This window comes from Telopea speciosissima, unplaced genomic scaffold, assembly GCF_018873765.1.
Source record: "Telopea speciosissima isolate NSW1024214 ecotype Mountain lineage unplaced genomic scaffold, Tspe_v1 Tspe_v1.0302, whole genome shotgun sequence".
NCBI classification, from domain to species: Eukaryota; Viridiplantae; Streptophyta; class Magnoliopsida; order Proteales; family Proteaceae; genus Telopea; species Telopea speciosissima.
The window spans coordinates 12,323-39,479 of record NW_025317638.1 but is presented as its reverse complement, the minus strand read 5'-3'; the positions used below and the strand labels follow the sequence as shown (position 1 = coordinate 39,479).

The 27,157-nt window shown below is 43.8% G+C and overlaps 1 protein-coding gene and 1 long non-coding RNA gene across 2 annotated transcripts; both read left to right on the top strand.

Annotated features, from left to right (window-relative positions):
* Window positions 1-1,172: 1,172 nt before the first annotated feature.
* On the top strand, window positions 1,173-2,387 carry LOC122647964. The gene is made up of 2 exons (XM_043841251.1): window positions 1,173-1,457; window positions 1,560-2,387. Exons 1-2 carry the CDS (start codon window positions 1,173-1,175, stop codon window positions 2,385-2,387), a joined length of 1,113 nt encoding a protein of 370 aa, XP_043697186.1.
* Window positions 2,388-10,905: 8,518 nt separating this feature from the next.
* LOC122647965 lies at window positions 10,906-24,975 on the top strand. The gene is made up of 3 exons (XR_006330997.1): window positions 10,906-10,916; window positions 24,333-24,734; window positions 24,906-24,975. It is a non-coding gene; the product is annotated as an uncharacterized LOC122647965 (long non-coding RNA).
* Window positions 24,976-27,157: the final 2,182 nt, after the last annotated feature.

Here is a 27,157-nt window from a genome sequence, read left to right as displayed (position 1 = left end):
AGAAGAAAGGCAAACAAAGGTTCCTGGCGCTCAAGTTGGATATGCGGAAAGCATATGACAGGGTGGAGTGGGTTTTCATTGATGAGGTTTTGTGCAAGTATGGTTTCTCGGATCAGTGGGTTCGCATGGTGATGGCGTGTCTTCGTACAGTGTCTTACAAGCTTTTGATTAATGGTGCAGTCCGAGGCTCGGTGATGCCAACTAGGGGCATCAGGCAAGGAGACCCTTTGTCTCCAGCTCTTTTCATTCTGTGTTCGCAGGCACTGAGTTGTATTGTTACAAGGGCGGAGCAGGAAGGCATGGTGAAAGGTGTGCGGGTGCGTAATAGATCCCAACCTATTACTCATCTGTTGTATGCTGATGATTGCCTGATGTTCTCTGAGATGAGATTGGAGGAAGTCTGTCATTTGAAGGAGTGCTTGAACATCTATTGTAAGGCAAGTGGATAGGCTGTCAATCTCCAGAAATCCTCTCTGTCTTTCAGCCCTAATGTGCCCCTAAAGTTCAGGCGTTGGGTCTCCTGTATATTGAAAGTTAGATATGGCTAGGGCCCAAGCAAGTACTTGGGGTTGCCAACACACTTTGGAACCTCAAAAGCAAAGTTATTCCAGGAGATCAATGACAAGGCTGGAGACAGGTTTGCAGGTTGGAAGAATCGTTTGTTGTCCCATGCTGGTAAGGAGATCATGATGAAATCGGTTGCTTTCTCACTTTCAAATTATGCCTCATCACATTTTAAATTGCCTGAGACACACCACACCCATTTGCGAAAAGCGACGGCAGAGTTTTATTGGGGGGATGGAAAGGAGAAAAGGAAGATACATTGGGTTTCTTGGAACAAGCTATGCCAAGCAAAGGAGAAGGGTGGTTTGGGCTTCAGAGACCCGGCTTTACATAACAAAGCCTTGTTATCTAAGGTGGCGTGGAGGTTATGGAGCCAACCGGACTCTTCATGGGCCCGACTAATGAAAAGTATTTACTTTCCTAATTGCTCTTTCATGGAGGCTAAGTTGGGGTCCAACCCCTCATGGGCTTGGAGGAGCATCTTGCTTGGAAGGGAGGTACTACAGTCGGGTCTTCTGTGGCAGATTGGGTCGGGGCATGAGGTTGATATTTGGAGAGATAACTGGATTCCAAGTGGTCCATTTTTTAAACCTCAATTCCCGCTGATGATGGAGTGCCCCTTGAAGAGTGTTGAGGAACTTATTGACCACGATAATAGATGCTGGAACAAGGAGGTGATCGATCGTTTTTTCCACCCCACTGATAGGGCTGCAATTTATAAAATTCAGCTGAGTTACTTCAATATCGAAGATCGGCAAATTTGGGGTGTGTCTAAGCATGGTGATTTCTCAATAAAAAGTGCTTATCATCACCTCAGTGATCTTAAGGCTGCTAATCAGAGGGTAGCTGCTTCTTCTTCAAAGGCACGTCCTTGGGAGGAGACACCAAAGGAGGTTTGGAAAGCTCTCTGGACTTGCGATACCCTGCCAAAAATTAGATCTTTCATTTGGAGGGCTTGTGCGAATGGGATTGCATCTGCAATGGCTTTGAACTAGAGGCGAATACCAGTGGATAGTATGTGTCCTAGATGTGGCCAAGCAGAGGAGACCAATGAGCACATCTTGCTTACCTGCCCATTTGCGCGAAGGGTTTGGTTTGGTAGTGTTCTATCTCATAGAGTGTCGGATGGTGAGGAGATTCAGTTGCATCAGTGGATTAAAGAGTGGTCTGCATTTACATCACAGGGTAAAAGAGCAGTGGGGGAGACGCGCACTCTAATTTCCTTCATTCTGTGGCACTTGTGGAATGCAAGGAATGATCTATTGTTTAGTAGGAAAACATGGACAGCGGAGGAGGTGATTGGAAGGGCTCACATGGCCCGCGGGGAATTCCTTAATGCTTCTAAAAATCTATCTTCCCCTTCATATGTGGCAGGCCTGGCTACACCAGTACATTGGGCGCCACCCCCTGTGGGCACCTTTGCGCTAAGCTGCGATGCTTCTCTCTCAGAGGACGGTGGTCGAAGTGGAGTAGGCTACCTTATTTGGGATCACACTGGCACCTGTCGGATTGCAATCTCTGACCCCCAGTGTTTCAGCAAAGCTTTAGTTGGAGAGGCTTTAGCGATCCGGCAAGGTCTTCTGGAGGCCATCTCGGAGGGTTTCCTGAAGCTTCGAGTGGAGAGTGACTGCCAAACGCTCGTCTCAGCCATACGTAAGCCGATTACATCATCACACCTATCTATTCGACCAATTGTTGAGGACATTCATTTCCTTGTCTCTTACTTTGATGACTGTACTTTCCAGTTTATTCCAAGGGCGGCAAATACTATTGCAGACGCCCTTCCCAGGAGGGCACGGTCCGTTGCGGGTAGGACTGTTTAGCCCATTTTTTATCCCTGCTTAGCTTCCCCTCAGGGGGTCATGAGTGGGAGTGTAATCTGCTCTTCTTAAATAAATCTTTTTCTTACCAAAAAAAACGTTGTGGGAGAAACGGAATGTACAAGTGACAGTTGTAACTTATAATATGCGTCCCATATGGCCATATCTCCTCTCTCTCTCTCCTATAGTCCTATATCTCTTCCTTATTTTACTAGTCAGGCTTTTTTTCCGTATTTATTTTACTTGACAAATTATCCTTTCTCTTTTGTTATTTATTTTTAGGGAGAGGCATAGGCCCTGGCCCTGGCCCTAGCCCTTACCCGGGCCAAAGCTAATCCAAGCCCGCCCTGATTGGCCCTAATTGGTTAGTGCCTACTGGGTTGGTCCTGATTAGCCCTAACCCTATTTCGCCATCCAGGGTCGAGCTAGCCTTAACCTTGACCTTGACCTTAACCTGCAAATATTTAACATGATAATGTAGTGCTAAACCCGATCTCCTCTGCAGTGGTCTGACTCCTCAATCCCTGAGCAAGCTGCAACCGCTAAAGAACAACAGAGAGTGATCTCTAGGCCCGGATCTTCCCCTGACGAGGCTACGTTGACCTCCCTACATCTGTCCACGGTTTCCAACACTATGCTTGGAAGGGAAATTGGTTCCCCACCTACCCCCTCTCGGCCAATTTGCAGCTCCTACAACCAGCTCGTCCCTTTTACAGGTGTCCCTGTTGATACCCTGATGATAAATCCCCATTGCCATTCTCCCGCTACTCCTCTTTCCCCTACTTTCTCTTCTCCTGCAACCTTCCCCTCTTCAGACCTCCCCCGCTTTTACCCCCCTTCACGCACTTATGCCCCTGACTTTCCCATTTTACCCCCCTCTTTAACCACTTCTTTACCTATTCTACCCCCACTTCTTCCAACCCCTAATATTTCTAGACTTTCGCCCAATCCCATCCCCCCCTATTGGGCCTTCGCCCCAAGCCCACGAACCCTCTGTTATTTTAAGGCCCAATCTAACAGAATACCCATCTACTCCCTCTGTTACTTTGGCCTCGACCCAGTCCACTTCCCACCTCTGGCCCATCAACCTGGCCCAAACCCCTAGCCCTCTCCCATACCAGCTTACTTCCCCTACCCTGCTCCTCTTAACCCAGCCCATCTCTACCCTTCCCACCCCTACGCAACCAATCTCTTCCCAGCCCACCTCTATCCTCTCTCCTATAACCCTGGTCCAGTCTTTTTTCACCTACAACCTGCCCATCATCCAACCTCCAGCCCACCTATACCATAAACTCTTCCCCAACCCCCCGCCCAATCCCTTACCAGATCCATCTCCTCTCCTTCATTTTCGATCTCCCCCCTTATCCCCCCTAGTTCTGACCTGCCCCTCCCCCCACCCGTTCACCCCCTCCCCCCCCAACAGGCCTCTCATCCGCGATCCGGCTCTAGTCTTCTTTCATCATTGCTATCGCAACACCCCTCCGGTGCGCACCATGCCTTTCCCTCTCTAGTGCTAATGTCTAAAGGCTTCATTTGGAATGTCAAGGGTCTCAACTCCCTAGCTAAGCATCAGGAAATTCGTTCCCTCATCAAGTCCACCTATTCTTCTTTCTACGCCCTTCTAGAGACCTACATTTAGCAAGACAACACCTCCCGCATTGCTGACTCTATTGCTTCCTCTTGGTCCTTTCTCCCTAAACCCTAAACCCTAAACCCTGAACCCTGAGCCCTGAACCCTGAACCCTGAACCCTAAACCCTGAACCCTAAACCCTAACCCTAAACCCTCCCACACTATCTCCCCTTCCCACCCTGCCTCCCCTTTTCCCACTCTGTTGCCTTCCCCTACCCTTTTTGCTCCACCTTCCAATGCTCATCCCGCCACTGCTACCACCTCTAGTCCCAAAAACTGGGCAGCCCTGCTTCAACAATTACCCTCCACCCATTTTGACACTTCCCTCTTCTACGCAAAACCCTCCTATGAGAATGGAGTACCTTTTGCCCTCTGCCAAACCTTCATCCTCTCCCCTGAACTCCCTAAATGGTCCTCTTGCTTAGTTGGTCACTTCCTGGGCACCCGTCCCTCCTTCAACATCATCCAAGCTTCTCTAACCAAACAATGGAAAGCAGCTGGACTGCTTGAAGTCCACCTCCTTGACTCTGGAGTTTTCCTCTTCAAATTCTTTTCTGATGAAGCCAAGTCCCGTGCACTGGATGAAGCCCCTTGGATAGTAGGCACCGAACCTATCTTCCTTTGTTAAAGATATACCAGAATACCTACTGAAGAGGGCACAGCCAAGACCCGATGGGCTGCCAATGATGATATGGTTATGTCTTTTATCTTGAACTCCATGCCACAAGACCTTTCCAGCCAGTATCTTCTTCTTGACATAGCCACACAAATATGGGCTGCTGCTAAGGGCACTTATGGCCAATTGGGGAATGATGCACAGGTGTATGACATTCGCAAGACACTCCATTCTACTACCCAAAAGGAGCTGTCAGTGACTAAGTACTATGCTGTCCTCAAAAGTTTGTGGCAACAATTCGATCACTATGCCCCCTTTCAGCCCACTACAGCTGCTGATGTTACTGCTTATTCAGCCTACGTGGATAAGTTTCGTGTTTATGACTTCCTGGCTGGTCTTAATGCTAATTATGATCCCATACGTGTGCAAGTCCTTGGTAGGGTGCCTTTCCCTACATTGGAGCAAGCCTTCTCTTATGTTCTCACTGAAGAAGCACGTCAGGCTGCAATGATGATGGGTACCTCTGTTGAGAGATCAGCCCTACAGGCTGCTGGTTCTAAAGGCACTTCATCTGACTCTACTGCTACTACCACTACTACTGCTGTTGTTGCTGCCCCTTCAAAGGAGCCTGTCAAGTGTGAACATTGCAATAAACTATATCACACTAAGGCTCAGTGTTGGAAATTACATGGGAAGCTGGCTGATTTTGAGGCTAAACGTGGCCGTGCTAAACCTAAAAACAAAGCCAATCACACTGAAAGTGTAGCTCCGGCACCCATTGCTGACAATAGTTTCTCCCAGGAGGAGTTCCAGGCTCTCCGCCGTATGTTACAGTCTTCCACTACATCTGTTCCTGCCGCCTACTCTACACCATCAGGTTCCCACTTTGCCCACTTAGGTATTCCTTTTGCTGGTCACTGTGCATCGGTTGTCTCCGCTCCTTGGATTATAGACTCCGGTGCCATTGATCACATGACAGGTTCTTCTAACCTTTTTCATCAATATTCCCCTTCTTCTGGCAAAGATAAAGTTCGGGTGGCTGATGGTTCCCTCTCCTCTGTTTCAGGCAAGGGGTCCATTAGCTGCACCCCTTCATTTACTCTATCCTCTGTTTTGCACATTCCAAAATTTACTACTAATCTTCTCTCTATTAGTAGTATTACTAAGAATTTGAATTGCAAAGTGACTTTTTTTCCTACTCATTGTGTCTTTCAGGAACTGGACTCGGGGAGGACGATTGGATCGGGTAGGCTGCATGGTGGATTGTATCTCCTTGATGATGGACCACAACAGACTTTACCATCTCGATTATGTCAGCCATCTTCTTTTTCTTCTGAATTGCACCAATGGCACTCTAGGTTAGGACACCCCTCCTTGGGCACTTTATCTCTTTTGTTTCCCACTTTGTTTAAAGATTGTAATAAGGAAGAATTTTTTTGTGAGCCTTGTGTCTTGGCCAAACAGGCATGCTCCATTTATCCTATATCTAATAAAAGAAGTTCTTCCCTATTTCACTTAGTTCATATTGATGTGTGGGGACCTAGTTGCAAGGCCTCTCTTCATGTCCAGTGATGGTTTGTTACATTTATTGACTGTCATTCCCGTTTCACCTGGGTATACCTCATGCATAACAAGAGTGAAGTTTTCTCCTGTTTTCAGCATTTCCTTAACATGATCCAAACCCAGTTTAATGCCTCTCTAAAAATTTTGAGGAGTGATAATGGGACAGAATATATGGAAGGTCAGTTCCAAAGATACCTTTCTGCCCATGCATTTTACACCAAACCAGTTGTGTTGATACCCCAGCCCAAAATGGTGTGGCTGAGAGGAAGAATCGCCATCTCTTGGAAGTGGCTCGGGCCTTAATGTTTGCCCGTATTGTTCCCTCTTTTTATTGGGGGGATGCTGTCCTTATTGCAGCCTATTTGATTAATAGGCTGCCGACTCGGGTTCTTGCTTCCAAGTCCCCTATTGAGCTTTTACATGGCTCTTCCTTTTATATTGTTCCACCTAAGGTGTTTGGGTGTGTCTGTTATGCTAGGGATACTAGATCTCTTGGCAAACTAGAGCCCCGTAGTCTCCGCTGCATATTTTTGGGTTACTCTCCCACTCAAAAAGGGTACAAGTGTTATTATCCTCCTGCCCGCCGTACCATGGTCAATATGGATGTTATTTTTCAGGAAACTCTCTCGTATTATTCGTCCCCACCTCTTCACGGGGAGAGTTCTAGTGAAGATGTGTTGACCGTAGACCCCCCTCTTAGGCATGTTTATGAGGAGTCTACTCCTGCTGTCCCTACTGTTCCTAGTATGCCTACCCCTACCCTTCCCCCTATGTCAGGGGGAGATATTCCTACATAGGGGGAGGTTCCCCATTTTCCTTCAGGGGGAGATGGTCTTGCACAGGGGGAGGTTTCTACAATTCCTACTCAAGGGGAGGTCACCCCAGTCCAGAGAACCATTGGTGAATTTCAGCGAAGGATTGATATGACAAATTTGAAGGTTTTTTCAAGGAATAAGACCAGAACTGGGGAGCTTCAATCCACTGTGACACCTGTTCCCGTCCAATTGCCAACTCCAGCTCCAGAACCTACTTCTCCACCTGGTAATACTTCTTCTTTGGATCTCCCCATTGCTGTTCGCAAAGGTGTGAGAACTTGCACTCAACATCCTTTATCTCATGTTGTTTCTTATGAATCTTTGTCTCCATCCTTTCGTACATTTGTTTCCTCCCTTTCTTCTGTTCGTATTCCTCAAAATTGGCAGAAAGCCCTTACAGATGGAAAGTGGAAGGCAGCTATAATGGAAGAAATGGACGCCTTGAAAAAAAATAACGCATGGGAGCTTATGACTCTTCCACCAGGGAAGCGAACTGTTGGATGCAAGTGGGTCTTTGTAGTGAAGCAGAAGGTGGATGGAACTGTGGATAGGTATACGGCACGCCTCGTGGCCAAAGGATTTACTTAGACATATGGGATAGACTACCAGGAGACCTTTGCTTCTGTCGCTAAGCTGAATACTGTCCGAGTACTATTATCTTATGCAGTTAACCTTGGATGGGACTTACAACAGCTTGATGTGAAGAATGCCTTCCTCAATGGGGAACTCGAAGAAGAGGTTTACATGGGCATTCCACCAGGGTTTTCTTCTGACAACAATCGAGGAAAGGTATGCAGATTGAAACGTGATCTCTATGGGTTGAAACAGTCTCCCCGAGCTTGGTTTAGCTGGTTTCACAACGCAATGGTTTCTATAGGCTATAAGCAGAGTAATGCAGATCACACTCTCTTTATCAAGAGAGTAGGCAAAAAACTCACTATCTTGATAGTCTACGTGGATGATATTGTGGTCACTGGTAATGATAGTGTTGAGATCAGCAAGTTGAAGACATTTCTTGGTCAAGAGTTTGAAATTAAGGATCTAGGAAAATTAAGGTATTTTCTTGGGATTGAAGTTGTCAGATCTTCCAAAGGCATCTTTCTTTCCCAACGAAAATATGTCCTAGACCTACTGACTGAGACTGGTTTGTTAGGATGCAGTCCTTCAGATACTCCTATGGATGCAAATGTTCGTCTCAAGGAAAAGGAGGGTGATCCAGTTGATAAAGGGCGATATCAAAGACTAGTGGGAAAGTTGATTTATCTCTCTCATACTTGTCCCGATATTGCCATTGCTGTTAGTCTTGTCAGTCAATTTATGCATGATCCCTATACTTCACACATGGAGGCTGTTCTTCGGATTTTTCACTACTTGAAGTCCGCTCCTGGAAAAGGAATTCTCTTGGCTCCCCATGGTCACCTACGCATTGAGGCGTATACTGATGCTGATTGGGCAGGATCCCCGAATTGGAAGTCTATTTCTGGTTACTGTTCTTTTGTGGGTGGTAATGTTGTTACCTGGCATAGCAAGAAGCAAAATGTGGTGGCCCGTTCTAGTGCTGAGGCAGAATTTCGTGCTATGGCACAAGGTATTTGTGAGCTACTTTGGTTAAAAGGCTTGCTACAAGATCTTGGCATTGCTATTCGCCTTCCTATGATGTTGTATTGCGATAACAAGGCTGCCATTAGCATTGCATATAATCTGGTACAGTATGATCGCACGAAGCATGTTGAGGTGGATCGGCATTTTATCAAGGAAAAGTTAGAGGAAGGCCTTATGTGTGTTCCTTATGTGAGGTCTACTGATCAGCTTGCTGATATGTTCACCAAGGGACTGCCTGGACGGGTCTTTCATCCTAGCCTAATCAAGTTGGGCATGCTTAATATCTTTGCTCCAACTTGAGGGGGAGTGTTAAAGATATACCAAAATACCAATCGTAGGGGTATTCTGGTCTTTTTCTGCTTTATTTTTATGGTTATTATATTTTATGTAATCCTAGATTCCTAGTCATATCTTGACTAGGACTAGGGCTTTTCTTTTTTTATTATTTTTCCCTCAGCCTAGTTCTATATTTGGTATTCCTAGTTGTATTAGGAATTCCTAGTAGGATTAGGACTGAGGCTGCATTCCTATTTGTACTTTGATTTAGTGTAATTCAATTATTATAAATAAAGGGCATGGGTGATCTATTTCGATCACTCAAGCATTCTCTCAGTTCTCTCTTCTAATATCCTTCGACATTGTCAGCCTCATCTCCTTCTCCACAAGGTCGACCTCAACACCATTCCCTTATGGATCAACCTCCCTGGTCTTCCCCTGCAATAGTGGACCAAAGAGAGTCTCAGCCATATAGGTTCTGTCATTGGTACCCCTCTTCGCACTGACCTGCGAACCATTAAGATGAATCGACTTTCTTTTGCCAGGACCTGCGTGGATATCTCTGCTGATTCTCCTCCTCCTTCGTCTATCTCCATCAAGGAAGAAGATGGCTTCTGGTTCGAACAGCTGGTGAGATACGATTGGATCCCCCCCACTGCCAAAACTGCAAAATTTTTGGCCATTCAACCTCTGCCTGCCCTGCATCGATGCCCCTTGCCACAATAGCTCTTGCTACAGCAGCATCGCAGCCATCGTTTCCTTAAGATCACATCCCTACTTCAATCTCTACGGAGACTCCCTCAATTGGCCCTTCAACGTCTGGGAATCGAGGCAAAAAACAAATCAAGCTCCATCGCCGACGTCGTCGCACCAACCACCGTCACCGCGACCCCTCTGCAACCATCGCCGTCGAAGCCACTGCTTGCACCACAGAGACTGTCCCTGTTACCGATGTCTCTCAAACCCTGCTACCCCTCCTCTACAGTGGTCTGACTCCTCAATCCCTGAGCAAGCTGCAACCTCTGAAGAATAAGAGAGAGTGATCTCTGGGCCTGGATCTTCCCCTGACAAGGCTGCGTTGACCTCCCTGCATCTGTCCACGGTTTCCAACACTATGCTTAGAAGGGAAACTGGTTCCCCACCTACCCCCTCTCGGCCAATTTGCAGCTCCTACAACCAGCTTGTCCCTTTTGCAGGTGTCCCTGTCGATACCCTGACGATAAACCCCCATTGCCATTCTCTCGCTACTCCTCTTTCCCCTGCTTTCTCTTCGCCTGCAACCTTCCCCTCTTCAGACCTCTCCCTCTTTTACTCCCCTTCACGCACTTATACCCCTGTCTTCCCCATTTTACCCCCCTCTTTAACCACTTCTTTACCTATTCTACCCCCACTTCTTCCAACCCCTAATATTTCTAGACTTTCGCCCAAACCCATCCCCCCTTATTGGGCCTTCACCCCAAGCCCACGAACCCTCTGTTATATCAGGGCCCAATCTGACAGAATACCCATCTACTCCCTCTCTTACTTTGGCCTCGGCCCAGTCCACTTCCCACCTCTGGCCCATCAACCTGGCCCAAACCCCTGGCCCTCTCCCATAGCAGCTTACTTCTCCTACCCCGCTCCTCTTAACCCAGCCCATCTCTACCCTTCCCACCCCTACCCAACCCATCTCTTCCCAGCCCAGCTCTACCCTCTCTCCTATAACCTTGGTCCAATCTTTTTTCACCTACAACCTACCCATCATCCAACCTCCAGCCCACCTATACCATAAACTCTTCCCTAACCCCCCCGCCCAATCCCTTACCAGATCCATCTCCTCTCCTTCATTTTTGAACTCCCCCCCTTATCCCCCCTAGTTCTGACCTGCCCCTCCCCCCACCCCTTCACCACCCTCCCCCCCCCCCCACAGGTCTCTCATCCGCAGGCTCTAGTCTTCTTTCATCGCAGCTATCGTAGCACCCCTTCGGTGCGCACCATGCCTTTCCCTCTCTTGTGGTCATATCTGAAGGCTTCAGTTGGAATGTCAAGGGTCTCAACTCCCTGGCTAAGCATCAGGAAATTCGTTCCCTCATCAAGTCCACCCATTCTTCTTTTTGCGCCCTTCTAGAGACCTACGTTCAACAAGACAACGCCTCCCGCATTGCTGACTCTATTGCTTCATCCTGGTCCTTTCTCTCTAATTACAATCACTCCCCTCTCGGTCGAATCTGGTTCCTATGGGACCCCTCCAAGATCAACATCTCTCTCTCCCATTCCTCTTCCCAATTCCTCCACCTCAGGTTCTCAATTCTCAACTCCCATCCATCTTTCTTTCTTACGGTTGTCTATGCCTGCAACCAAGCTGCTGACCATTTCTCTCTTTGGCTTGATCTCTTCCTCCTCAACTCCTCCATGGACTCCACTCCTTGGGGTTTAGGAGGGGACTTCAATGTGGTGCGATCCCAGGAAGAGAAATTAGGCGGTAGACCTATTGACTCCTCCTCCATCCTTGCCTTCAACGAGTACTTAGTAGATCTAGGCATTGAGGACCTTCGCTGGACTGGTTCCCCCCTCACTTGGAACAACCGGCATACTGGCACTGATCGTATCTCCTGCAAGTTGGACCGCTTCCTCTCTAACGAGGCTTGGCTTTCCACCTTTCCCCTTCTCTTGCCAATTTCCTTCTCCAAGGTCTCTTTGATCATTGCTCCTGCCACGTCCTCATCCAACCCTATTCCTCTTTCGGCCCTAAGCCTTTCAAATTCTTCGACATGTGGACCTCCCACCATCTTTTCCTCCCCACCGTCCTTAAGGCCTGGCACACCCTGGTCTCTTCTCCCTCCCTTCCCCTCATTGTCCTGTCTAGGAAGCTTCACAATACCAAAGCTGCCCTTAAAAGATGGAAACTCTCCACCTTTGGCAACATTAACTCTAGGCTCTCCTCCTACAAATCCAACCTTTCCTCTATCCAGTCCAGACTCCAATATGACCCTCTCAATCCTACCCTTGCTTCTAAGGAAAAACTCTTCTCTGAGGAGTTGTTCTCACTCTCCTCTCTCGAGGAAAGTTTCTTGCGCCAAAAATCCTGTATCAAGTGGCTCGAGCTCGAAAACTCAAACTCTGCTTATTTTCACTAGTCTCTTTAAGCCAGGCTCAACTCCAATTCCATTACCCTTCTATACTCCTCTGATGGCTCCACCCTTACTTCGGTTCATGACATCAAATCTGCTTCCACATCTTTCTTCTCCGACTTGTTCAATCCCCCCTTTCTGCTCCCCTATCCACCCTCATCTCATCAATAAGCTCCTCCCTCCCCTTATAGCAGAATCCTTCATTAGTATTCCCTCCGACGAGGAGATATCCAAGGCTATCCACTCTCACAAATCCATCAAAGCTCCTGGTCCTGATGGATTCAGCGTGGGATTTTTCCTTACTTGTTGGGATTCAATCAAAGGTGACCTCTTCAAAGCCATCTGCAGCTTCTTCTACGAACCCAGTCAACTGGCTCAAGTCAACCAAACCTTCATCTGCCTCATTCCTACAAAAGAGGGTGCCACTTCTCTCTCGAACTGCAAACCTATCTCTCTCTGCAACCTCATCTACAAATTCATTGCCAAAATCCTTTCCCACAGAATCAAGGCTGTCATCCCCTCTCTGGTCAGCCCCAACCAATCCGCCTTCATCTCTGGGAGAAGCATTGCAGACAACATCATCCTTTGCTCTGAGATTGTGCGGGGCTTTGACCGTAAATCTCACTCTCCAGCTGCCCTTATGAAGATAAACCTCCACAAAGCTTTTGACTCCCTTCGTTGGGACTTCATTAATGGAGTGTTATCTCAAATGGGCTTCCCTCCTGCCTTTGTTCACTGGATTTATGCTTGCATCTCTTCCCCCTCTTTCACAGTTCTTGTCAATGGCTCTCCGACCGGCTTCTTCCACTCCAAAGTGGGCATCCGCCAAGGTTACCCCCTCTCCCCTTTCTCTTTTCCATCGCCTTGGAAGTCCTTTCCCGCAGCCTCCAATCCAAGACCGACCTTCATCTCATCTCTCCCATTCCTAAATGCAGGCACATCAACCTCACCCATCTCACATTTGCGGACGATCGGATGATGTTCTCCAAAGCTTCTCACTCCTCCATCACTGCTATTATGGATTCTGTTCACCTTTTGAGACCTACTCGGGCCTTCGGATAAATCTCCTCAAATCCAAAATCTTCCTCTCAAGTATTTCTGACCTGGACAAAGACTCTCTTCTGAACCTCACTGGGTTCTCCATTGGCTCCCTCCCTGTTAAATACCTTAGACTCCCTCTCATTCTGGCTAGACTCTCCAACCACCATTGTGTTCCTATGTTGGATAATATCCGCAAGAGCCTCCAACTTTGGAAAAGCAAGCTCCTTTCCTATGCTGGCTGCCTTGTTTGCATCTGCTCTGTCCTCTAAGCTTCCTACATCTATTGGAGTGGGATCCTTAGATGGCCCAAAGCCACCTTCCAGGTGATGGAGCGCCTCTTCTGCTCTTTCCTCTGGAAAGGGTCTGACGTTTCCAGATTCCTCCATCCCGTTAGCTGGAAGTCCATCTGCCTCCCTAAGGCCGAGGGTGGCCTTGGGATCCGACAAATCAAAGACTCCAACATGGCTTGCATTCTTAAGTTAATCAAGAGAATTTCCTCCCATAAGGATTCCATCTGGGTTAACTGGGTCTACTCTCACCTCTTAAAGTCCTACTCCATCTAGACTGTCCCTATCCCCTCTGATGCCTCCTGGATTTGGAGAAAGATCCTTGCACTCCACCCTCTTGCCCTTCGTGGCATCTCTTCCTCTATTGCTCGAGGAACCTCAACCTTCCTCTGGCTCGACCCTTGGCACCCCCTTGGCATCTTTTTCAGTGTTCTTGGCCCTAGGGCGATCTACTCTTCTGGCCTTCCAAAAAATGCCCCCTGTCCTGTCTCATTTCCTTTGGCTCCTGGTCCCCCCCCCCTTTATCTCAACCCCTCCATCGTCTCGCGGATTTGGCCTGCTCTCCCTCCCCTTTCCCCTCACCCCCCCATGTCGATAGAACCATCTGGCAACCCTCCCCCAATGGCCTCTTCAGCAATAGCTCAGCCTGGAACTTTGTCAGACACATCGCCCCAACTATACCCTAGCACAACCTAGTCTGGCTTAAGGGCCACATACCCCGCCACAGCTTCACTACCTGGAGATCCCTTCACCTTTGCCTTCCCACCCAAGCCTTCCTCATTCACTGCCACATCCTTCCTTCTCCCGCCTGCTCCCTTTGCTGGAATGGTCTTGAAGACATCCCCCATCTCTTTTTCGACTGCCCCTGCACCCCACCATCTGGGAAAAAGCCCTCTCCTCCATTTGGCACCGCAACAAGCGACCCCTTCACTTTGACCGTGAATGGCTTTAGGTGGCTAAATCCTTCTCAGGGTCCTCGATTTGTGACACCATTGGAAAGCTGGTTTTTGGAGCTATTATTCATTACATCTGGATGGAGCGTAATCTCAGGAGATGGACTTCCAACTCTCGATCTTTCGATCTGATTTGGAAAGCCATCTCCTTTGAAGTCTCTTCCAAGCTCAGTCGTGGCCATCTTTGAGCTATCAGGTATACCCCTAGGAATGGCATATTGCTGTATTTTGGGGCCTGGACCTGCCTTCTCTTTTTTCTTCCACCTCTGCGTAGGTTGGTTTGTTCTCCCCCTGATGCATATCCTAGCCTCCTCAAAATGAAGAAGCCACCCTAAACCTAGGGTTTTAGTAGGAGCCTTAGTTTGGTTTATTTCTATACTAAGTTTTTATTTTGTATTTTTAATTGAACCGGTTTAAATTGGTTGCATCCAATTGGTTCAATTGGTCTAATTTAAGTGAAGTGATCCTATTGGCTAAGAGGTTCTTATATCCTATTGGCTACTAAAGAATCTTCTTTTATTTTAAGTGAAGTGATCCTATTGGCTAAGAGGTTCTTATATCCTATTGGCTGCTAGGGAATCTTCTTTTATTTAAGTAGTTTAAGTTGTTTTTAAGTCCTTAGGGGTAGATAAGTCCTTTTTCTTTCAAGTATTTAAGTTATTTTTCAATTGGTCCACCTCTCCACGATTTAAGTGAGAGAGTTGATTTGTAATAGAAGTAGGGATAAGACCTTTGGCCTCTTATTTAATAAGAATCGTGGGAGAGGCTCCACCCACCAGTTTATGTTTAAAAAAAATCCGTTTCCTGCTGTTAGCCTTTGCTACTGCCACTTCTCTCTTCAGAGACTGTCTTGTGTGTCATATCAAGACCCCTTGTGAGTCATATCAAGGGTTAGGGCTGGTGTACTCCGGCGACTCCTTGCATCTTGTAGATCGGGAGGTCCTTTTCCTCAATTCAAGCTTCTTCAAGCTACTATTGTGGCAGATCTGCAAAACCAGTAAGTGTTTACAGTTTTTGCAAGTTTCCTTCTTCTTCTCCATCCAACCTAACCCTAATCGATCCCCCTTCTTAATTGTTTTAAACCCTAATTAACCTGTCCAACCCTTTCCACCATCAGATCTGTCCCACTTTTACACCATAGTTCCAGCAGGATATCTCCTTCATTCGATCCCCCATTCTGCCCCCATTCCCACAGTTAAACCCTAATTCCCCTCTTCCCCATTAAAATCCAAAAACCCTAAATCCAATTCTGCCCTAAATTGCAGAATTTTGTAACTCATCCAAACCCCAACTTCTTTATACCAAAATAACCCCCTAGACCAGCCCATCAATACCCTATAAACCCCTTTCCCAAAATCCATCTCTAAACCCTAGATTCTAAAAACACCCAATTTTCATAAGGCCTCTAACCCGAAACCCTAGATTTCCAACTTCATCCAAATCAATCCAAACATACACCAATAGACTCCTAAAACCCTGTACATCATTACCAAATAAAACCCTAGCTCGAAACCCTAACCCTAACCCTAATTTCTGCCCTATTTAGCCTAAGCTGCCCACTTGGCCAGCCTTGTTAGGTGAGAACCCATTACCCTGGCTCTTAGTGGGATTACTCCTACCTAGGACTACATCACCCCCCTTCCTCTCCCTTGTATATTCTTTTCTTTTGCCCCCTCCTGGGGTTTGGTAATACATATTTATTCACCCAAAAAAATATTTAGTATTTTATTCACTTAAGATATTATTCATAAATAAGCAAATACAACCTTATTTGAATCCAATAAAAATAATTAAAATCAAATTTCAAAAAGATAAAAAGTCAACCCCCTAGTTCAAGAACAAAAATTGGATTTTCTGTGGTAGGTGAAATTTTCAACTTTCTAATGCTGGGGTTTTTCTTAAATCTAAAAATTTCATAAATCTTAAAAACATTGTTAAAAACCAAAAGTGCGCTAAAATATTTAGGCTACGTTTTGGTAAATGTCTGAACGGCGTTCAGAACCGTTTTTCCGTTCTTTGAGAACAAAAAAACATGAATTTACGTTTGGCTTGAGGGTTCATTTTTCTGGTCTTTTAGAACAGACTGGAAGAATCTTTCATGTAAAGAACAAGAACTAAAATTTGTCGTGCACAATCGTGAAAACCCGTGATTTGGGGTTAGAAGCCAAAAGCTTGCAATAGATCTGGGGAAGAGAAGGGAAGAGAAGTAGCAGGCGAAGAAGGTAAACCAGATGTCGATCTCATCTCTCTTTCGCTCTCTATCCCTCTCTCTCTCTCGCTTCCTCTCTACCTCTCACTCTCTCTATCTCTCTCTCTCTCTCTCTCTCTCTCTCTCTCTCTCTCTCTCTCTCTCTCTCTCTCTCTCACGCTCTCTCTGTCTTGCTCTTTGTCTCTCTCTCTCTCTCAGTCTTTGTTGCGTGAAGATCTGACTCAAACTTTGAAAATTTTATGGTGCACAACCTTAAATATTCCTGAGTTCACTATTTCTTCCCCTATGCTATGTTGCTGCTTTATTTTACATATAGTTATTTCTCATTGGATGTTATTTGCCCTTCTGTAGTTCCATGAAACCATCCATAACAAACAGATAAAAAATGGAACAGAAATCCAAAAATCCCAAACAAACAAACAAACAAAAGAACCCATTTAAGATTTCGGTCTATTTACCCAGAATTAGAAGGAAAAAAAAAAAAGACTAACCTCACGAAACAAGGATGCTGTGTAATCAATCAACTATCTCTGCATCTGACTAACATCCATTCCTGCTTAGTGCTTCCTTTCTCCCCTCTCCTCCTTGACTATACTTTGCTCTATCTTGCTCTCTCTCTCTCTCTCTCTCTCTCTCTCTCTCTCTCTCTCTCACGCTCTCTCTGTCTTGCTCTTTGTCTCTCTCTCTCTCAGTCTTTGTTGCGTGAAGATCTGACTAGATCTGAATTTTTTTTCTTCCATGTGTCTTAAGAATTGGAGCAACATCCCTAAAATTTGAAGGTTTAGCCGAAAGGTATGGAGTTTATGGATTTATTGAGAAAATTTGATTTTTTTTTCTGCCTATTTTGGAGAGGACATGTGAAAGTGTTCCCTCGTTCGCACATAGCACAAATCCAGAGAGAAGCAAAGAGCCCTACATTAAACGTAACAAATCTTTCATTTCCTTCCTTTCTCATTTCTCTTTTCCCTCCTCCTTTTTTTTTTTTTTTTTTTTTTTTTTTTCTATATATCATTCATTTATAGGATCTACAAACCTAAAGAGTTGCTCAGTTTGGATAGAGCAAAGTATAGTCAAGGAGGAGAGGGGAGAAAGGAAGCACTAAGCAGGAATGGATGTTAGTCAGATGCAGAGATAGTTGATTGATTACACAGCATCCTTGTTTCGTGAGGTTAGTCTTTTTTTTTTTTCCTTCTAATTCTGGGTAAATAGACCGAAATCTTAAATGGGTTCTTTTGTTTGTTTGTTCGTTTGGGATTTTTGGATTTCTGTTCCATTTTTTATCTGTTTGTTATGGATGGTTTCATGGAACTACAGAAGGGCAAATAACATCCAATGAGAAATAACTATATGTAAAATAAAGCAGCAACATAGCATAGGGGAAGAAATAGTGAACTCAGGAATATTTAAGGTTGTGCACCATAAAATTTTCAAAGTTTGAACCACAAGGCTGGATTCTGCATTTGTCTTTTGGTGTTTCTCTGTATATAATTGATTTACAGAATTGTTGCTTTGTACTCCATGTTTTAAAACCCAAGATGAATAGAAATCGCAAACATACATACAAGTGATATTTAGTTCCAACTTCCAATCCCAATCTTGATCTTCTTAGGCCAAGAGGGGAGAATTAAGGGGTTGGGGGTGCTGGTGTCAAGCTATAATGTTCATATATGACCTTAGGGAGATTTACTAAAAGGAAAGGGGTCATGGTCTTGACCTTATAATGAGAGACCATTATTAATGGATCTTAGTTAAAAAAAATTTCTTCTAATGTCATGTTTAGACCAATGGGTTGTTGATGCGTGAGAAAACATATAAGAAGATCCAAAAAAAGGTAGGAATAAGTCACCTAGTACAGCCCATAAAGTCAGAATCAAGACAAAACCTATTGGAGATCTTTCATTAGTTGGTTTTAAAACATATAAGAATCTGTGAATGGTTGGGATTTGGGAAAAAGTTCAACAGTTGGAGGTAACAAGGAGAAGAGGGGAGATAAATCCATTAATGTCAGAAAAGTATCAAATATCAAGCCTCTCCCCTGTTAAAATATTTTTTTTAGGTCTATGTCCATCTCTACAATGAGAGGAAGTTAGATATTGAAAGTAACAAACACGGGAAGAATATGTATGGGGGGGAGTGTTGAGGTTAGAGAGTTGAGAGGCTTCCATCATTTACTCCGTTGCTTTCAAAATAATTGAGTCAGACAAAAGCTTCTAAGAGGAAAGGAACTACTTTTGAATTTAAAGCAAACCCAGGAATCACCAGGCCTAGTTCCCTTTCTTTCATCATTATTTCACAAATGAAATGATTAGCAATTACTACGACAACCAAAGATTGAAAGTTTTTTTCTCCCTCTCCAATGGCCATTCTCCAACCCACCAAAAAGTGAAAAAAGAAGAAGAAATTATAAGATTTTGAGTAAAGAAAATGAAACACCAACAGGAAAAGCAAGACAGGAAAAGGTAAAGAAGACTTAAGGAGAAAAGAAAGAAAGGATTTTTTCTTATTTGTTGTTTACTTGTCAAAATTCTCAATACATTCTAACATTGGATTTGTCTCTAGGGACTGGTTTTGTGACAATGTAATTAGAAGTCCAAAAAGCTTTCTTTCCCTTTCTTTGATCCATAATTTTCAGTTCTCAGAGACATGTATAAATCTGTTGATGATGATTTGGTTGGCATATCTTTGGATAGGCTTGGTTCATTTTGAAAAGGTACTTGCCGAGTTTGATAACCTCTTCTCAGTCGTATGTTTTATCATGTGTTGATTTTTCTAGTCATTTCAATGATTCTTTTTGAGTCCATGAGTTCTTATTGAGTAAATAGGAGGGCTTTAGGTGTTGGGGTGAGAAAACTCCACTGCCCATACTTCAATTATGGAAATCTTGCTTGTTAACTTTCTCATGCAAAGAATCATGTCATTGCGATTCTTTTGATGTTGTTTTAGACCTTTGCCCGTTGCATTCCTCATGTAGAGATTCATGCTACTTTAATTTTTTTTGTTATATTTCTGTTTTGGATCTCTACTTGATGGGTCTTTAGCTCAAATTGGTGGAGCACTTGGCACATGAGCATGTTCCAAGGGGATGGTGGTTCAAATCCACCAAAACCCTTTTTATTCAACTGTTCGTAGCATAGTTAGTTATGACACTAATCCACGCAAGAACCCAATTTTAATGGCATATTTGCAATTTGAAATATTTTTATACTTACTTTGGTTATGTTAATGAGATATTATAATTTTATGCTAAGGTTGGTAAGAGAAAAAGATTTTACAAGTATTTTTTTGGTATAATTGACAAGGAAATGACATTATTGTAGTTAATATCAAATAGGGAAGAACAGGTTTTACTAAACACCATTTTTGTTTTGAACGGCATTCTTGAGACCGTTACCAAACGGTCATTTTCAGTCTCAGAACGTCATTCCAGACCAAAAATGCCAAAGAACGTTTCTAGTCAAGAACGGGCATTCTTTGTCAAACATTTACCAAACGTAGCCTTAAGGTATTTTCATTCAGAATGATTTTAAACAGCATTCGTACATACCAAATTAAGTTTGACCGGAACATAAATCATTGGGCAAATTTCACGGACACCCCCTATAACTATTCGAAAAGGCAAGTACACCCTAAATTTTGCAAAAATGTCAAAGACTACCCTTATTTTATGATTATATTTCAACTAAATCCAGTCTGTTAGTCTTTTGCAGTTAAGTTGCTGTTAAAATTTTTATAATGGCAAAATTATCCTTTCAACAGGGTAAACTCCCCATAATACCCTTAAGGGTTAAACCCTAAATCTCATTATCTCTGTTCATCGTTTTCAGAGAGCAGCGTCGTCGTCCCAAGCCCAAAACCATGGCCGATAACCTGAATCGATTTCTGCTTTGATGTGCAAAAAGTATTTCAGGCTTTTGAGCTCCGGAGAACAACAGAAAATTAAACAGAAACAAAACCAAATTGAAACAGAAATTTCATCTCATACGGATCGAACAGAAGTGATGATTAGAAGAAATATAATCAGAAGAGATTATAATTAAGCAGATGTAGGAAATAGTACCGGGCCAAAGATGATCGGAAACGGCGACGAAGAGATTCTGAACAAACTTTCTTCTTAATTTGTTGTTATTGGGTTTGGTTTTTCCTCTTAGCGGAGATTCCAAGAAGACCAACCGAGCGTGCCGTGAACATCTCCTACTATTTCTCCTGAAAAGATCAAGCTTACAACGATAAGCACTCCTGTTCCTTTAAAGTCGAGGAGCGAGAGAGAGAGAGAGAGAGAGAGATTGATGGCTGAGGCTTCAATGGGGGCTCTCGTGCCATCAGTGAAGTCAGAGGCAAAATTGTCGTTAGCGGTGACAGGGTTTTCGGAGGCAGTTGATAAAACTGCAGAATTAGGAGAAGGCGTATGAGCTCCACCGGCGGCGGCGGCGACAGATGTGGTTGAGCTCGATAAGGACTTCCTGTATTTTGCCTTTTTCCTGCTTCACAGAGAGAGAGAAAGAAACCCACAGAGACAGCAGAGAGACGACGAGCCGAGGAGGGCTGGAGGGGGTGGAGGGCGTGGCGGTGGTGGTGGTGGTGGCGGCGGCGGCGGAAGAAACAGGAGGGGGAAGGTTGACATTTTTTAGGGTAAAATTGACATTTTAATTTTTGGGGGTAACTTTGCTTAACGTCAGGGGGAAGGTTGACATTTTTGTAAAATTTAGGGTGTATTTGCCTTTTCGAATAGTTATAGGGGGTGTCCATAAAATTTGCCCTAAATCATTTAATATAAAGCAGATTTAAGCAGCGTTTCAAAGCTTTCCAACAAATCCAATTTAAAAAATATATATATTTTTGGTTTAAATTTTAAAATCATTAGTTGGCTCGACAAGAAATATATAAATTTGTTTTTGGTAAAAGAAATATGTAAAATTGCGTGTGGTTAATACACATCTTACTACTTACTGTCTTGCCTTGTGAAGTCGTACGGAACTATAGCTGGCGCGTATCACTGATGCCCCTTTTTTTTGTTCCCTCCCTTTCAAATTAACTCTATTTTCCCTTCTCCCTCTCATTCTTTCTCTCTCTCACACACTCACTCGCATGTAAGCACTCTGCGCGTGTACAAATTATGGGAAATTAGGTATCTGCTTTAACTATACATTACATTCCTCCATATACATTTATTATGGGAAATTAGTTTTATCTAATTATGAGATCAAGGTGATTTTGTAAGTATACATTATATTCCTCCATATATGTACATGTACATTATTCGAAAGGGCCAACCCATATACATCCTATCCAATCAACCCATGAGGCCATGACTCATGGACTATACCCATGACCTATTTCTTGTTTATTTGTAAGGTAATAGGAATTTTCACTTGTGGCCTAACAAGGAGATAAGGGCAAATCTTTATCCTACCCAAATGATGTAAAGTAAAGATATTTTGTATCCCTTAAAAGGGCAAAGTGAAAACCTTCGATAATCTTAAGAAAGTTTTCCTTCAGCCATCGTCAAGGGATTCTCTCTTGATCGAGGGGATTCGATAGTGTCCGTAGGGTATCGACAATAATAAAGATATTTTTGACTATTCATAAATAGAGGGCAGACGACAATCACCAATGTCTGTCTATTTCCTTCATGCAACGTGAAGATTACTTTTCCCAAAACAAAATGGAACTCTGACAATTCACAATAAATAAATAAATAAATGATTGGAAATGCAAAATAGATCAAGAAACATAGTCACATGACGACACGATCCCCACAGAGAAGGCACCAAACGTATCCTATAAGGAAACAATATCTCCCACTGATCAAAGTAACATAGACTCCCATTAATGATGGACTCTCGGGCCATCACTCTCCTAGTAGGACTCTTGCCATGATAAGCTCAACGTGGAGCGTAAGACTCTTCGTCTTCTAGTGAAGCACAACCTCTGCCTAGTCTGGCATATAAATAGGAGGCCTACGGGTTAGGTAAACCATCTAACTTATTCTCTCAAGGTCTCTTGAATTGTCTGCTGCTAAAGAGACTTGACTTAGGCATCGGAGAGTCCCCCGCCATAGAAGTACGGCTCTCCCTTGCTTGTTTGTTTGTCTTTATAAGTTTCATCCTAGGGGACCCATTTGACAGTTTCTTGATGCAATAGGCTCCATACAAACTAGTTGTCGTCGTCCATGAAACCCAACTGACAAAGATCAATGATATTGTTTCAAAAATTGGGGTCGGATCGATTGAATTGACCATTTAGATAGGTATCAATTGTGAACTTGTGATTGATCCTGATTCTGGATGTACCGATCCAGTTGATTATCGGGTTTTAGGATCAAATCATTGGGTTTTCAGATCTAAGGGGTCAATTCTAGGGTTTCTAGTACAAATTTGACACTTGACTAGGAGTTTAAAATCATTGGTTTGCTAGGCAAGAAATACAATAAAATTACACGTGGTGATTATACAAATGCTTTTTGTTTCTAGGATGTTTAGGATCCATATGCTAAAAAGCAGATGGTTACCGATTCTAGGACTTACTCACTCTCTCTATTCCAACTATTATCTTAGCATTCATTCTGTCATAGTCTTCTTATGGTATCCTTAATTAATTAGAATCCCACAAATAAGGATCAGGATTGTCTCCAGGGAGCAACAAAAGCCCAGGACGCTGTCAATCGTTGGGCTATGCCGCACATATCCCTAGGCGTGCGTCGAGATGTGTGCGACACAGCTCAATCGCTGGATGCCCCCTGGCAGCACCCTGGGCGCACGCTTCCCTGGAGACGAGCTAAAATCCACAAATAATAGGTCCTATCTTCCTCTACCAACCATGGTTCATGATCTTGGTATCAACTGGATCAGATCGGATCGGCCGATACGGATCGGGATCGCTCAAACTCAGGCAAATATGATACTTTTGTCCCTGTTTTCTTATTAAAAAGCTAATTTTTTTACATTTTTACCCTGTCCGTACAGCTGGATCGGATCGGTCTCGACCAATGCCAATCCGATCCTCCCAAAGTCGATCAATCCGATCCTCCCAAAGTCGATCAATCCGATCCAATACCTCAAACCATGCTACCAACCCTATCCTAGTTTTTAAAACTAATGATCAACAGATTCGAATCAGAATTGGCCGTGATCAATCCCAATTTCAGCCATTTTGGAGCCGCCAATCCGTATTGCATTTTTAGAATTAGGATATAATCTCACTAATTCTGACTAAATTTGATCGATACATGATCAGAAACAGATTAGAATCAATCGAACCAGATTTCCATTGCTCTCAAAACCCTATGGGTTAGCTAGAAATGATTTATGAAGGCTGGTCCGATCGTGATCCTGATCCGATTCCAGTTCAAACAGATCGTAGACATGAAACCCACATGGAGCCGTTGTGAGGTGACAGCGACATTAAACTGAAATAGTGATCACCGCCTTACCTTATATTACCAAAAAAAACACTTACCATAATAAATCTACAGCTGGCGCGTATCTTTGACGCCAACTCCATTATATAATAAATATTTCCCCTTCTCGACCGTTTTGTCGTTCTCTCTCTCTCGTTCAAACCAACTCTATTTTCCCTCTCTGTCTTCCTCTCCAAGAAACACCGCTTTCGGCCCTTGAAATTCCTTCTTTTCGTTTTCGCTCTCGTCTCTCCTCCGCCATTTTTAAGCGGTTCTACTTCTCCAATTCCACCGATCTATTTGGCTGTACTTTTGCCCCTTTCTCTTCTCTTCTCTTCTGTTGAGGTAAACGGTTTTATATAAATAAAACTCCAAGTTGAGAAGCGTTGAATTCATCTCTCTCAGTTTCAGCTCAGACCAACTCTTATTAACCCTCTCCTTCTTCAGAGCCAAGAGAGTTTGTGTGTGTGTGTGTTTTGTGATGGGAGACGAATTTCAGGCAGGGATTTGTAGTGGAAACTGGTGGAATTCAAGTAGAAGTGGACTGAGCGTGGGTTCGTGTTCATCACCATGTTCCATGGCACTCAATGATATGGGGAGCTTTGGATGGGCAAGTGAAACCAGATCGTCTTGTGAGGAGACGACAGCTTCAGTTTCTGATAGCTCTATGGTATTTCAACATACCATACCCAGAAGCAATCGCAAGGTCCGGATTCTGTCGGTGGCGGTGGCTGTGGCTGTGGCGGTGATGGTGGCGGCGGTGGGGGTGGCATCCTGATGGATTCTACTACGTTGCAAATGATGGGTTTTGGACCTTCATCTCTCACAATGGATTGGAACCAAACTTTACTGTAAGTCATCACCATTTCATTCTCAGCTTAGATATCTTATTACAATATTTTCAATTAGCTAGCACTGGCAGCCTTTAATTAATAGCTACCTACTGATAATAAATCAAGTTAGTGAGAGATAGACCAATTCAAATTGGATTGGAGTCTTATTGTTATTACATAATTCTGCAGTCGAGGTAATGGAAGAAATGGAGAGACTAATTTCCATTCCATGCTTCAAGATGAGTTGAGTTCAAGACCCAAATTTAAGCCAGGGGATGGAATCTCCTCCAACACATCAAGTTCAGAAAGAGTGGAGCCCCAAGAGTAGTTTCTCCGATGGTGGTGAAGATTCCTCCACTTTGAATCCATTTAATAAGCAAATCAATCAGGTCTTCCCTTTGGACCATCATCAGCAGCAGCGTTAAATCCCAGTTCCGGCGACTGTACTGTGAGCAGCCAAGGCATACCCTCAAGGTTTCCCTCTTTCACATGCAATTCTGCTTCGTTATTGCAAGGCCTATTTGACCCTCAAGAGACCCATCCATCCATTAACAATCCATCTCCAAACTAAGGCATTAACACATATCTTCAGAGGTACCTGCAGTTGCGTTTTTCTGTTTTATTTTATGGCACAATTACATTTTGGTTGGTTGTAGTTATTGATGTCCAAGTTATTTCCGATACATTGTCAAACAAATCAAAGCTAAACTTTCCATTCCAAATAGTATTAAACATGGCGGTATGCGGACATGTAAATGGCTGAGGAGTCCTACCTCTTTCAAATTGAATGTACCTGGTCAACCCCGTAGGCATTTGCTTACAACAGGATCGAGTACATTTATCACTTCTAGGAGATTGGTTGCAGGGGATGCTTTTTTTTTCCGCAGGTATTTGAGCAGAGGGCTTTAATATGATCACATCTTCTCTCCGCTTTCCGATTTTGCTTCGTATTATTACTTACTGATTATGTAGGGGGAGAATGCAGAATTAAGTACATGTTGGAGTTAGGCGTCTTGGTCGTCACCAAAGTACCATGCCATCGTCTGTGATATCAAGCCAAAGCATTCACCTCTGGTTTTTCTATCAAATAAACGTTAGAGGGATTTCTGCTTACTGTTTTGTTGTTACTATATCCCCATTCGAAGATCTCTATGGCCTTCCTTTACTCTCAACATGTCATGGAGAAGAGAGGGGTTAGTTTGTTGGTTGCAGTCCTGATATGCACCACCGTTCCATGTTGCAGAGTGAGATTGGGAAAGGAAGACAGACAGTGAGATCGATTCGTAACAGAGGGGTGGGGGCGTAGAGGGTAGAGATTGGAGTGGGTGAAATGTTAAAAGGGCAAATTTTTGAAAATATTCAATTTGGGGTAGGACTAAGCTCACAAAGAACCCCAAACATCCCTTTCATAACTTGAGGTACCTCATAGGTACTTTAATCAAATATTGGGCACCTTACATGTAATTTACCCTTACTTATATGGATGATTTGTAGACACCACTTCCAGTTGCAACAGCAGCTAAATGTTGCATATTGCCGGGAAGAAGAAAGGAGCACAGTGGGGGGGAAAGGGACAGCTTAAAAAAGTAAAAATCAGAATTGTAAAAAAAGTGAGAAAGTTTCATGTACTCAGGGAACATAGTACATTCCTGTCAAACTTTTTCTTACAGAAACATTTCTTTCTATTGACTTGTGGCTATTGTTCATTAGCAGCAGCTGTGGAGAGCAGCAGAGGCAGACATGGTAGTTTCAAAATCATGCTTCTCAACAATAAAAATAAGGTCCTCCAGTATTTGTGCACTGCTGTTGATAAGTAGGAAAAACAGTAAAAAAAAAAAAAGTTTTTTTTTAATGACTATTTTACCCCTTTTTTTGGTACTGATACGATAGTTTCAAAATCATGCTTCTCAACAATTATCGCTTCATTTTATATTTGAGAAGTATAATCTGAGGTTTTCATTTGAACAACAATGTCTAGTATTGCATTTGCAGAGGTTCGCTCGATTTTTGTCCAACTTTTTCGATTTCTTGAATATTGATCTTGAAGCTTATCTACTGCCGCCAGTATTTCGATGCTTTGCTTACTTGTTTTGGCTGTTTTCTAATGTTTTGCTTGATACAGGCTGTTAAACCTCCTACTAATTTGGTTACGAGCCTTCGTTTCAGTCCCGACGGAAATTACCACGTCGCTACTTCTTTGGACAAGCAGGTTTTTTGATTGCCACCACAACTGAATTTCTTCTGCTTTTCTCTTTATTTTTAGTCATTCCCTCGCAGTGCTCATTCTAATATGTGCTAATTTGAAGTGAAGATCGTAATTTGTTCTTTTCGCATTTCCTTTTATGTGTGAAACTTTACTCTTTCTTAGGAATTCAGGAGTTGAGGCACTCACTCCAGTCAGTCATACACATGCCCATGTCATTCCTTCCTAAGTCAGAAAT

What these genes read in the sequence shown, in the direction of transcription:
- LOC122647964 (XM_043841251.1), top strand. Translation starts at nt 1,173, where the DNA reads ATGGAGTGCCCCTTGAAGAGTGTTGAGGAACTTATTGACCACGATAAT. An exon ending in GGGAGGAGACACCAAAGGAG is followed by an intron (nt 1,458 to 1,559) that starts GTTTGGAAAGCT and finishes GCTTTGAACTAG; the next exon opens with AGGCGAATACCAGTGGATAG.